We start from the raw sequence: 13,652 nt of genomic DNA on the forward strand, positions 1-13,652 counted from the left end.
TACTTTATCATAGTTGGCCGTTACTAACATATTTCGTTAGGGTACAACAAGTTTGATTAGTCAAGTCGGCCATATTTACGCGTACAAACCAAACACTCCAAGGAGTATAATATTTCAATTCTTAGCCTACTATCAGTAGAAACAAAGAAACTGGAAACGCCGCTCTTTTTTTTTCTTTTTTTGAGATACACAAACATCGGTGTCGACCCAAGGCCTTAGACACCCGCACACACACAATAACTGATTAATCAGGGTGAGATATGTGTAACGGCCACGCCAACGGGGGGATACGTGGGGACCGGGGTGGGGACACCCGTGGCGGAAGTATCCCGACCACCCGTTGGGGGATTGGTAGTCGTCCTCACACGGCCTTCCACAAACTCTGCCTCCCGGACGCCTGGGATTACAGGAGTGAGCCACTACTCCCGGCGGAAACGCCGCTCTTATGTTAACAAAAAGGAACTTTCTAAAATTTCTTAAATTATCGCACAAATATCGGAAATATAGTAAAATTATAGTACAATTATCGCAAAAAGCGTACTATATAGTACGCGATTGAAATTATAGTACGGAAAAATATGAAAGGTAAAATTATCGAAATGTACTATAATTAATACGACTGGCAACGCTGAGCAGCATTGAATAGGGAATAGTACCGCTAGAATTACAGTTTCAATCTGCATTATTTATTCTTTTTAAACAGCTTTGCTTAGAAAAAATTAAGGCTAGAGGTCGGCGGAACAAATAAATTAACCGGCAAAATTTCGATTAACCATAAAAAGTTGGGTTAACTGTTTTTTATGAAGATTTTATACGAATAAACAACGATTTAACATGCAAAAATAATCGGTTTTTTCGTATATTTTTTGGATAATTTGCGGTTATGAATAAAAATAAATAATTGGATAATTTCTTATTCAAACGCCGATCTCTAATTAAGGCAAATCCAATAAAAATGATGACAAATGAAGCATTCGATTTCTTGTCCATATTTACAATTAAAGGCACCAACGTATTAATAAACTTCGCTACAATTTCAATTTAACCCAACTTATGATTAAAGATGATTTGTGATAGTTCTTACAACCAACAAATTTTTCAAAATTGAGAACTATCATTTGTCAGTTACGCCATCCGCTTTTAGCGGCGAAAACTATATCCTATACAATTTTGTTTCCCGATTGTATTGTACTAATGTACTTTGAAAGTGATAGATGGCGCCATTGTATAGAGTTAACGGCTGTGCACCGAGTCACCGACCAGCGTGGGAAATAAGGCGGTGGCAGTAGGCAAATGACCAGTTTAAAAATTGCTCGGACCAATTTATTAATTAAATCGGAGGGGGGTTAGTGGTCCACTGGACCACTTAGTTAATTAGAGTTGTTTTAATTTTTTTAAGTGATTCTGCTTGAATATTTTGCAATTTTTAGGTTCAAATGTTGTATTATTAGTCTTTAGATTTGAAGGTCTGTGTAATGGCGGCTGTGGCATGTTTGTACACTCCAATTCGAATTAACTAGGACTGTGGAAGTAGTGGTTTTAGGCAATCGAGTCGGGTATCGAGTACGAAATTTTTTTCATCGAGTACTTGATTAAGGGGAAATTTTCTCATTCGAGTCAAGTAATTAAATAAACACCTCGAGTAATATTTTTAACGAGTAGGGTTATCGAGTATACATGTACTTGATTAGGAGCTGGTCTTATTCGAGTAATTATGAAATTAAATTTAATGCTGAAAAATATTCCTTTCATTTAAATGAACCACAGTTCCCACAAGTTAAGTAACATTATAGTGACTAGCTGTATATAAAAGACTAGTATCTTAGCCTACTAGCCTAATTATAGTAAGTAATAGTAAAATAACAATAAAATATACATTTTTTTAAAATTATTAATGTACCGTCTGTCCGTATAATACTTAGGAAGTTAAGACTCCTGAGTTCTAACGCCGGTCGACATCCGAATTCGTGAAGTGACACTCCAACCCAAAGCCAAAACTTAATAATATTGTTTGAAAAAAAACCGCGCAGGCGCACTACGTATTAAAAACCGTGATCCATCCCCAAGGTCAATCAAAGCATTTGTTGTTTGTACGTCTTGTAGTTACCGTTTATTATTGCCACCCCAAAAAAATTTGCAAAAACCCGTCTTTGAACTTACAGCAGCTTATTCGAGTAATCAGATACCCGACTGGACATGCGTCAGATTTATAGCCCGGTGTACCGGTAAGATTCAAACCACACCACCGGAGGTCTATCATCATAATGCCCTACGCCAGCGTCCACAAGCCCGGACAGGTGACAAAACGAGCATGGGTAGCAGAACCCCACAACTGATGGCCGCACCCTTGACGCAAGCCACTCAACCCAGCAGAAGGTGCAGCAATGGTCCGACCAGCACGCCACTTCGCACACGGCAGTGGGAAAAAGAGCGGATGCTCTGGCAACCCCGGCCGACACCCTACGTAGGAAGGTAGAGAGTCAAACCCATTGGAAATAGCTCCTAAAGGGGAACGGCGAGCACACAGCAGTCCAAGTAACCCGGTACAGCTGGCACCAGATATCCCGGTGGGAGTCCAAACGGCCGGCAAACAGGACCGCCGTGCCCTCATACGGAGGCCCGCAGACCCACATCAGGCTACCCAATCCGCCGAGGCGGCCAGGTTGCCCGGACCCTCTCCGTTAGCCTGGGCCGAAGCCCAGTTACCAGCAGACACCGGACCGACAGATACCCGACTATTCAACTTTTTGGTCTCGATAATCGACGAGTGTTTTCCAATTACTTATTCAAGGTCAAGTACTCGATTTCAAAAAATGCCGAGTAATCGATGATGTTCGAGTACTCGCACCATAGAAATAGAAATGAGACTAGAAGCAAGATTAAACTGTGGTGAGATGTACGAGTAAGAAGGCTGCCGTGAGAGTGGAATATCCAGTATTCCTTGTGGGAGCACGCCATCTATTTTAAAAAATTTAAAGTTTAAATTTTTTTTAACAGATGGCGCACCCCTGCGTGGATTAGTAGCAATTCCACTCTCATGGACGCCTTCTAGCTTGCTCGTTTCCCTTAAGATTACCGGATAGCGCAGTGGTTCTACTCTCATTTCTATTTCACTCACTCTATGACTCACACAGCCCTAGAATTCACCCTATTAAAAACCGTTAAAAGTTAAAACACGCTATTATAATGTAGCAGACGACGTGCACTGGTCAGGGTCCAGTTTATTTATTCTAGGCCAGGGGGGGTCACTGGTAACCTGTCCACTTTAAAAAGAAATCCTTATTTCCCACCATGGCACCAACTCAAAATTTCCAGAATTTGTTTCGCGAAACCACGACTCGCCTAAGTAATTCTAATGGTACTATTCCCAATTTAATGGACGAGCAGCCCAAAGAAAACGCCATTAAATGAACATTAATAAGCGTATAGTACAGAGGTTATTGACTTCGTAAAATTGGTATCAGAATCTAATTGTCATCTTTTATATAAAAACGAATAACGGAATTTTATTTTTATAAAGTAATGCGTCGGTACAAGGATACAAAACAAGTATTGTGGGTACCAGTAATAGTTTCACCATCTTTAGTACGTGTATAACGCGCCTCTGGAAGCAGACCGAATCTTAAAAGCAGTGGCGTAGCCAGAAATACGTTAAGGGGATCAAACTATGTAAATTTCAGAGGAGGTCGATGAGGGGTGAAAATTTAGTACAGTACAAGCTACGCTTAAGCTTTGCATGTGACTTGATGATTGGTAATTACACCCATAGCTCAAGAAGTCTGTAAGAGCCCCCCCCCCCCCCCACTTGAGTTTTTATAACAAATCCCAAGTCTTACAAGTTGAATGTATATGGCGCTGCAGTCTTATACAGTGATAAATATTGCAACTAGACTGTATCGAATAAGGTGATATAAAATAAATTCATTTCAGCCGGTAACTTAATATAATTTAAACATAATTGATTTTTAAAATTATGTCAGAAATTCAAAAAAGTCCTCATAATTTACGATTTGATTAACCGAGCTCGTGAGAAACAAATATGATAATTTAGAGTTCTTGTTATGAGATGCACAATGCGAACGGTTTCGAACCCTTCCAGTCTGACTTCCCAGTGCTTATTTCAAAAACAAGTTTTAGAAATAACCAAAATTAACGAAATTTAACCAAAACTAACCAAAACTAGGTTAATATTGGTATTTATGTCACTTTGGTCAATTTTACTTTACAATGACTTCCAGACTGAAAATGTTTGGTTAATACTCAATGTTAAAGTTACCCAAATACGACAGAACTGCTCATTAAAATAGGCCTTGCCATTCTCCAAAGATACGTTTTAACTCTGTTGTAACTTGTATGTAAAAGTAGTAGAAACGTTTAGCTTCACTGTGCGAGATTCTCCATGCATATTTATTCTTGATTTAAAAAATGAATTTACCGGAGTGCGATAATAAAAAACATGAAATACAAAGATATTAACAAAGGTCATATTTATATAAAAAAAAAAGATAAGAGTTGCATGAAACTCAAAACTATAATCATTGAAATTTGCTTATAGCTTCTTGCCAATTCCATACGCTACTCTTAAAATTCTACAGAAGCTAGGTTAAAACAGAACTAATATTAAAAAGTCATTTTCGGTGATAAAATAGCGCCCCAACCAGACACGATAAAAACCATCCACAAACCAAATAAATTCGAAGAATAAAAAACACTTCTAATTTTACCAACAAGAGATGGTTAAAAAAATTGACCCTCTCAATGTAGTTTGTCTCTGATACGATTCAGTGGTTTTCTAGTGAGAAAAAAATAGATTTACTCTTCTTTTACAAGTTCTCACGCCGTTGGTACCATATTCTGACGGTCCAACAATTGCTGACTTTATAGAAGTATTCTTCACAATCCAAACTATAAGTGAAACAAGATGTCAAGGACATTTGAGTACGCGTAATCCCCCCGATGTATTTAGTATATCTTAAAATTTAAATTTGAACCAATTTTAAACACCTTGTACTTTAATCTAATAACCTAAAATGAATTTTTTCAAAATGAACGTTTTTCAACCACCCTGTATATTAAACAAAATATCTCAATTCTCAATCACCCCGTCGTTTAACATAACTAACTCACTAAGCATTAACAACCTAAGAGTAATTTTACAACAAAGTAAATCCGTGACTAAGCTTTATTAATCACTCTGTCCATTAAATATGAAGAATATTTCAATCACCTTGTCCATTAAATATGAAGAATATTTCAATCACCTTGTCCATTAATTATTAAAAATATTTCAATCACCTTGTCCATTAATTATTAAAAATATTTCAATCACCTTGTTCATCAATTATTAAAAATATTTCAATCACCTTGTCCATTAATTATCAACAATATTTCAATCACCTTGTCCATCAATTATTAACAATATTTCAATCACCTTGTCCATTAATTATTAACAATATTTCAATCACCTTGTACATTAATTATTAAAAATATTTCAATCACCTTGTCCATTAATTATTAAAAATATTTCAATCACCTTGTTCATCAATTATTAACAATACTTCAATCACCTTGTCCATCAATTATCAACAATATTTCAATCACCTTGTCCATCAATTATTAACAATATTTCAATCACCTTGTCCATTAATTATTAACAATATTTCAATCACCTTGTCCATTAATTATTAACAATATTTCAATCACCTTGTCCATTAATTATTAACAATATTTCAATCACCTTGTCCATTAATTATTAAAAATATTTCAATCACCTTGTCCATTAATTATCAACAATATTTCAATCACCTTGTCCATCAATTATTAACAATATTTCAATCACCTTGTCCATTAATTATTAACAATATTTCAATCACCTTGTCCATTAATTATTAAAAATATTTCAATCACCTTGTCCATTAATTATTAAAAATATTTCAATCACCTTGTTCATCAATTATTAACAATATTTCAATCACCTTGTCCATCAATTATCAACAATATTTCAATCACCTTGTCCATCAATTATTAACAATATTTCAATCACCTTGTCCATCAATTATTAACAATACTTCAATCACCTTGTCCATCAATTATCAACAATATTTCAATCACCTTGTCCATTAATTATTAAAAATATTTCAATCACCTTGTCCATCAATTATTAACAATACTTCAATAACCTTGTCCATCAATTATCAACAATATTTCAATCACCTTGTCCATCAATTATCAACAATATTTCAATCACCTTGTCCATCAATTATCAACAATATTTCAATCACCTTGTTCATCAATTATCAACAATATTTCAATCACCTTGTCCATCAATTATCAACAATATTTCAATCACCTTGTCCATCAATTATTAACAATATTTCAATCACCTTGTCCATCAATTATTAACAATATTTCAATCACCTTGTCCATCAATTATTAACAATATTTCAATCACTCTTTATATTAAATTAAAAAAATGCACTATATTAACCTATGTGTAAATTTCACCAAAATGAGCGTTAGCTCAACCACCCTGTACAATAACTCATTTATCCTGTCCTTTTACATAATCAGGGAAATAATCCTTAACAACTGAAAAATAACTTTACCATAAAAAAAATGTAATACAATGCTCTCAATCACCTTGCCCATTAGGAACAATATTTTAATGAATCTTAATTTAATTTAAGAGGAATTTTTACCAAAAGCAGAAATTTCTCAACAACCTAGCGCATAAAGAACGACCCCAAATCACCTGGTCATTAATCCAGTAAAAATCAGTTTTATCACTGAACATTCATTTTAAAAGCATCAAAAGCTACTTTAGAGCTATTTTCACCAAATAGAGAGATATAAGATTGAAAATTCACGAAACCGGAGCTACCCTAGCAGTTGAACAACGCTGGTATTAGTCAAAATCGACAATAATTAGAGTGGTCATATGACCAGCTTCCCTCGATCCCCGAAATTAAAATTGGGTTATCGATTGACGTATTATTTATCATATTAATCCTAACGATGAAAAGATATTTCAAGCAGGGAGCACTTAACAGAGGGAAAGGCAGCACAACGTTAAAAACCCGGCTGAATTTTCCCTCTCCCGCTTCGCCAAATATCAGGCTCTATACCGTACAGCGCAGGTGTTAAGGGGAAGCATTGTGAAAGTTTAAAAAACGTGACGTGTTTGCGCTTGTTAATCTAGAGTTCTATAGCTCGGATTACTAAGAACTCTTCGGTTTTGTAATCACGAGGTCTGGTTCTAAAAAACCTTCGAACCGAATTTGGATATCGCTAATGGTTATTTAAATAATTGTACTTAAATTTGGATGAAATGCGCTTACAAGCTCTCACAAAACACCGTTTATCTCGTAAATGGCTAAATATAACTTCACGAGATCTTTTGTATCGTGATCAGCACAGTTCAAACTATAAATTGTTCGAAGGCAATTGGATTCCATCGTTTAGTTAATTATTAATTTAACTTGAAAAAGTACCTAAAATTAAATATATTTGGCTGAATTGTTTAAATACTTTGAAAGTCGATATTACTCTCAAATTTATAGTACATTTTACGAAACATGTATTCTTTCATGTGTAAAAATAATTATTCAATTATCTTAAATAGATATTTAAATAATGAGCATTAAACTTGAACAATAATGCTGATACCTATCAACTTCGCGCCTGGTATTCTAGAAAACCGTTCAGACTAGAGCTTTGGGAAAGGTTTTAAGTTCATCTGGAAGTTTCGATTTTAAATTTGTTCGAGGCGAATTTTAATCGAAGACTTGGTAAATGTTTTATATGATGACAAAATTAAGGGGGGGGGGGAGATTAATCTGGAGGGGAATTGACGAAAAACGTTCGTCCAATGAAGACTATACGAACGAAGGAAAATCTCTCCCTTAAAATATAGTTATATTCTTGTTTGTATATATTAACAGTCACCAAAAATTCCGGACCAAATAATTTAATATAGCGGTGACAATTTAATTCATATCCAAATTTTGAAGTTATTTGTTGCTTATACCGGTCCCAAAATAGAGAAAAATATAGCTGAACCAAAAACGTCATATACCTGTATAAAACCTCTTACTACCCACAAAATGTAAAGAAAGCGGTGCCAACCCTTTTTCGAAGAATTACTCGTCTATTGACGGTGAAAATTGACCGGAGTGGAGATCTCCCATGGAGCCAATACCCTCCCCCCCCCCTACCACGGTATCCTCCGCCACGGGCCAAACAATAAAGTTCGTCCGATTCAGTCTGGCAACGGGTCACCTTGAAGCGATATTCTAGGTAACGTTCGATACGTCGTACAATCTTCTTCCTTACACCTTTTCATGCCTTACCAGGTGAGCTGCAACAAGACCTCACCCCATAGAATTTATTTAGGGGGAAAACGGTTCCCACAACCATTCTATTTCGCTATATAAAATGCTACTAAACGTTTAAAAATATTGCAATAATAAAACGAAATAATTATTTTATTATTAAGTTAATATATTTTATAAATACGAATCTCACGAAGAATTCATGAATTCTGTAATTTTTTCTACATTTTTCTAGCTTCAATATAATTATTTTGTAGATGGCGCTGTAAGATTGGAAGTACCTGCGAAAAGTGCAACGGTCAGCGCCATCTGCTGATTTATTTTGCTACTAATAGTTCAAAATGCTTCCCCTTAAGTGTTCCCTGCTCTCACGACCTCTCCATGTGGAAGGATTAAGTCCGGCATTGTTAGCGCTGTCAAAATTGTCAGCAGTGACAATGCCCTTGAGAAACGCGAAGTCCGAATTACGAGGTGACCGTCGCTATCAATATAAGTACGTAACTTATTAGAAGGTATTTTCGGACGCTCTCCGCCGGGTCATTGCCTTTTCCTCTGTTAAGTGTTCCCTGTATCAAGTACGGCGGCTGCGGCGACCACGTACCATGTGAAAATAGTACATACCAAACCCCATTCGGGGTTGTGGGTAAAAGTAGGAATCACCTAGTGCGACCGATACCATTTTATTTCCAATTTTTTTGAAAAACCCTTTCTCTCTAAACCGTTACTCCGCGGTTGATGACGAGTTGATGATGTATATAAAACAACAGTTCCAGGCACGAAGAAAGTCATTTCCACCAGCGGTGTTCTCGAGACCGATGATGAAAACAACAGTGAGTAGATGCTTGTTACGACATCGTTTTCTGTGGGAATATTTTAGGACTATTTTCGCTTTCTTCCATTCTTGTATGTACAGTCCGGGACAAAAGTTCCGGGCCGTTTAGTTTTTGTTGCCATTTTTGTGTAGTTTGAGCTAGAAATTTCAGTGATAGCTTTTAGGAAAAACAACATCGTGAGTATACAAATCCTTAAATATATTTGCGGTAACGAATATTGCGCCAAAATGAAACCGGGAGTGGTCACACCCCTCGAAGTCAACTTCTCATAACTCCCCAGGAACGTTTCTACAAGGGTTGCATTATACGCGTCTTGTTGCACTGAATACAAATATCTTTACAGATTTAAAATCGCTGAAGTATTTCAAAAGATATTAAACAAACAATTCAGCTTTTAAACTACAATTTTAACCCTAATGTTATTTATTATTGTTTTACCCGTATTAACTTTTGCTACAATGTTCACTCCATAAATAACATTAGGGTTAAAATTGTAGTTTAAAAGCTGAATTGTTTGTTTAATATCTTTTGAAATACTTCAGCGATTTTAAATCTGTAAAGATATTTGTATTCAGTGCAACAAGACGCGTATAATGAAACGTTCCTGGGGAGTTATGAGAAGTTGACTTCGAGGGGTGTGACCACTCCCGGTTTCATTTTGGCGCAATATTCGTTACCGCAAATATATTTAAGGATTTGTATACTCACGATGTTGTTTTTCCTAAAAGCTATCACTGAAATTTCTAGCTCAAACTACACAAAAATGGCAACAAAAACTAAACGGCCCGGAACTTTTGTCCGGGACTGTACATAGACAGTCTATGTTTTCTATCCCCGTTTTTTTAGATTAAAGCTAGAACGCATTTTCAAGTTAAAATATTATCTTTAACTTGAATTCTTAAAGGGAGTAAACTAAATCGAAATATTGTCTACTTAAATGCCATACGACTGGTTTTTAAACGTAAGACAAATGCACTTCGAAATTAAGTTATAGACCTGTTACTGAGTCACTTTTCTCACTTAAAATCACTTTCTGTAATTTATGTCACTAAAAATCACTTTTTAAGAAATTAGTCACTATAACTTTTTTAGGATTTTTGCGTTTTTAATATTATTTGTCTTTAAAAAATCTCTTTTAAATTAATTAAAAACCAAACTGAAATAAGCTCTGTGTGATTTAGCGACAAAAATATTATATTTTAAAAAAATCCCGCTAGTTACTAATTCCGTAACTGGTTCATTTTGGCGCTGCAGCTGTGCTTGGAAGGAGCCTGAGCATTTGAATTCGGCTGCTTGCGAGTTCTCGAGCAGCAAAGTATTTTCTTAACTTTTAAAACCTTGGTTTTTCTTCTATTTTAGTAGCTTTTCAGTCACTATTTTTAAAATTGTTAATCACTTAAATCACTAAATTTTGCTGGGTGACTTAGCCAAAGTAAATGAATCGAAGTTATTCATATTGAATTCATTTTCCTTATGTGATTCTCGAGACAGCCAAATTATCTATATCCCTATACTACGAATGTTATGAATCTGTTCCATTGCGCCGAATCCCATTCGACCGAACCCAATCCCATTCGGCCGAAAAAGCCGCACTTTGGCGGATTTAGGATTCGGTTTTATCCGTTTCAGCATCTGTCAGAACAGCACGCAGTGTTACTTAACCTAACCTAAGGAAGGAAAAAAAAAATTTGCGGTCGCTCAATTCTGAATATTGCGTCGGTCGATTAGATAGATACAAAACCCGCCTTTGGGCTAATTTCATCAAAAACATTGGCGGAATTCGATCTAATGGGAATTCGGTCGAATGGGATTCGGCGCAATGGGAAGATACCAATGTTATTTGCTGGAAAAATGTACCATCGAAGAAAAAAATAGTGATATATCACCCGCACTGTTACATTACAGTGACGTTTTTTCGAGAAATTCGCGTCCATTGTTTTCCGAGCTTGCGAAGATACATTTTCATTTTAAAGCCATAGAAATGATACTTATCTCGCAAGAGGTCTATGATACGCTTCTGTTAATACTAGGTTTCGCCAGGGGCGCCACTAATTTATCTTGGACCCAAACACAAACCTCGTTTCGGGGCCCCTTCTTATCACAAGGACCATTTTTTCCCTTTGGGGGCCCGCTCGCGTCAAAGGCTCGGACTGTCGCTAAATTTCAAAGTAGCCGTAGAAGTTGTTACAAATTAAATCTGGATTTCAGGTAATTTTGGCGACATTGGTGGTTTTGGTCAGTCTAACGTGGGCCGGCTTTGACGATTCGGGTTTGGACGAGGCTGAAGGAAGTCAATATTACGAGAGTGGCTCGGACGATGAAGATAGTGACGGACAAGGAAGTCATCAGAGTAGTCGCGGTGGACACGAAAACCACGACGAGGATGAAAAAGGTCATGACGACGACGACGACGACGAGGGGGATGTAGGTCACGGAAGTCATCATAACAGTCGGCATAAGGACTCTGGGGGTGAGGGAGGTCATGGTGGACGTGGCAAAGCTCAGCGTGAACGACATCATGACGGGGGATCGTCGGGGGGTCAGAAACAGAGCTGGAGCCACGGTGGAAGTAAAAAATACGGAGAAAAGCGCGGCTGGAATCTCAAGGGAAAGGAGGCCAAGGCTAAAGGAGCCGGCGGCCACCAAGGTCATAGCGGCAGTCACCAAGGTCACAGCGGTGGTCACCAAGGTCATAGCGGCAGTCACCAAGGTCATAGCGGCAGTCACCAAGGTCATAGCGGCAGTCACCAAGGTCATAGCGGTGGTCACCAAGGTCATAGCGGTGGTCACCAAGGTCATAGCGGTAGTCATCAAGGTCACGCGAGTCACGTTGATCACACGCTTCACCAACCCTATTTCTACGACGGAGAGTGGTACGGATGGTATGGATGGTAGTGATGGGTTGGAAATCTGCCAAACAATCGAATTTTCATTAATTTAAAGGGAGTATAAAATAATCTCGCATCTCTCCAGGTTTAATATAAACTTGAGCTACGTAGCGCTAGTTACGTTAAAATCAAGTATTTTTATTTAGAGTATTTGCTCCCTTTAATTTTTACCTCCAATTTTTATCACGGTACAAATTATTTTAATTCAATAAACATGTTTATATTGCTCATTGTCTGGTTTTTATTTCGTTGAAATTGCCATAAATGAATTTAAAAATTAACATTTAAGAATATTAATATTAATAAATATGGAAATTGTAATTTGGTTTCACAGCGGTCTTTTAGTAGATGTTCCTAATATATTACATAAAGAAGATATTAAGGCTCCGAAAACTTTGAACACGTTACAAAACTAGAATAACTTTTGAATTATATTAAAGAGTAAGTTGCATATAGATTTTCGAAATAGAAACTTAACTACTTTAAGTTTTTTTTGTTCATTTGATCATGGGCTTTCCGAAAATGTCACTCACTTGATGAAATACCGTCATTAAGTTTATTTAATATTAAAATGAAATTTACGTGTAGGGCTTTTATATTGAACGATAATTTTACCACGCCTAGTTTGTGCAGCCATTGACTACGGTTTTATAGAATTTTTTAGGGTTGTTAATTTTCCGGAAAAATAAAATGCGGAAAAATTTCCAGAAAATTTTCCGGAAAATTTTCCGAATTGCGGAAAATTGTCCGCAAATCGGAAAAATAAAAAATTAAAACATAAACTACTTTTCAAGGGTTTTTAATGTTTTAAACTTTTTATCGATTTAAAATGACTAATATCAGTAAACATACTACAAAACATTAATAGTGTTACATTTCAACCAGTTTAAACTAGTCTATAGGTTTAGTTTTACTTTTAGATTAGAAAAAATGGGGTGAAAATGCCGCTTTATTTAAATTTGCAAACAATATATTAGACAAATCATGGAATGAAAACGTTTTTAATATTTTTCGGAAAAATACGGAAAATTTTCGGGAAGAAACACCTCGGTAATTTTCCGCGGAAAATTTTCCGACTTACAACACTAGAATTTTTCCCACTGCATTTAGTAGATTACATAGTTCCCACTATCCTACCAAGATCATTCTTGTAATATCCTTGGTAGATATGGCGTGTTTTTAAAACCATGTAAGCACTCACGTACAAAATTCAGTAAGTAGAATCTCATGGTTCTATAGGAGATTTTTCGGATTCGGCCACTGAATCAGTAGCATTTACATTTGGTGTCCAAGCCTAAACTCTATGTTGGGGATAGCGGCCAATGATAAACAACGTGTAGTCAATGACGTCAATCAGCACGCTAAAATTAAAATTGTTTGGCCGTTCTACTAATTACTTCTAATTAACTACAAAACGGATTGCAACGAAACTTTATATTTGGGTATTTTAAACGTACGCGCTTCGTTTAATAACAAAATTGAGTTACTTATTGCTATTATGTTACTTACACTATAAAATTATAACACTAAAACAATCTAAATTAAAATTTAAGCTTTTATTTATATGTTCGTATTCACTATAGTAAAAAGTAAGTTATAAA

At 36.1% G+C, this 13,652-nt stretch overlaps 1 protein-coding gene across 1 annotated transcript; it reads left to right on the forward strand.

Moving 5' to 3' along the window:
- The first annotated feature begins 9,079 nt into the window (after positions 1 to 9,079).
- On the forward strand, positions 9,080 to 12,237 carry LOC149927421 (uncharacterized). Its single transcript, XM_090158758.1, has 2 exons — positions 9,080 to 9,160; positions 11,372 to 12,237. The coding sequence occupies exons 1-2, from the start codon at positions 9,080 to 9,082 to the stop codon at positions 12,056 to 12,058; spliced, it is 768 nt and encodes a 255-aa protein (XP_090014884.1). The 3' UTR covers positions 12,059 to 12,237.
- The last annotated feature ends 1,415 nt before the right edge of the window (positions 12,238 to 13,652 follow it).

The sequence above is a fragment of the Leiobunum rupestre genome, chromosome 9 (genome assembly GCF_980474605.1).
Source record: "Leiobunum rupestre chromosome 9, qqLeiRupe1.1.hap1, whole genome shotgun sequence".
NCBI lineage: Eukaryota > Metazoa > Arthropoda > Arachnida > Opiliones > Sclerosomatidae > Leiobunum > Leiobunum rupestre.

Excerpts from the sequence above, each read along its gene's own strand:
- LOC149927421 (XM_090158758.1), top strand. The coding sequence starts at position 9,080 with ATGTATATAAAACAACAGTTCCAGGCACGAAGAAAGTCATTTCCACCA. Across the intron at positions 9,161-11,371 it reads GACCGATGATGAAAACAACA|GTAATTTTGGCGACATTGGT; the intron begins GTGAGTAGATGC and ends TCTGGATTTCAG.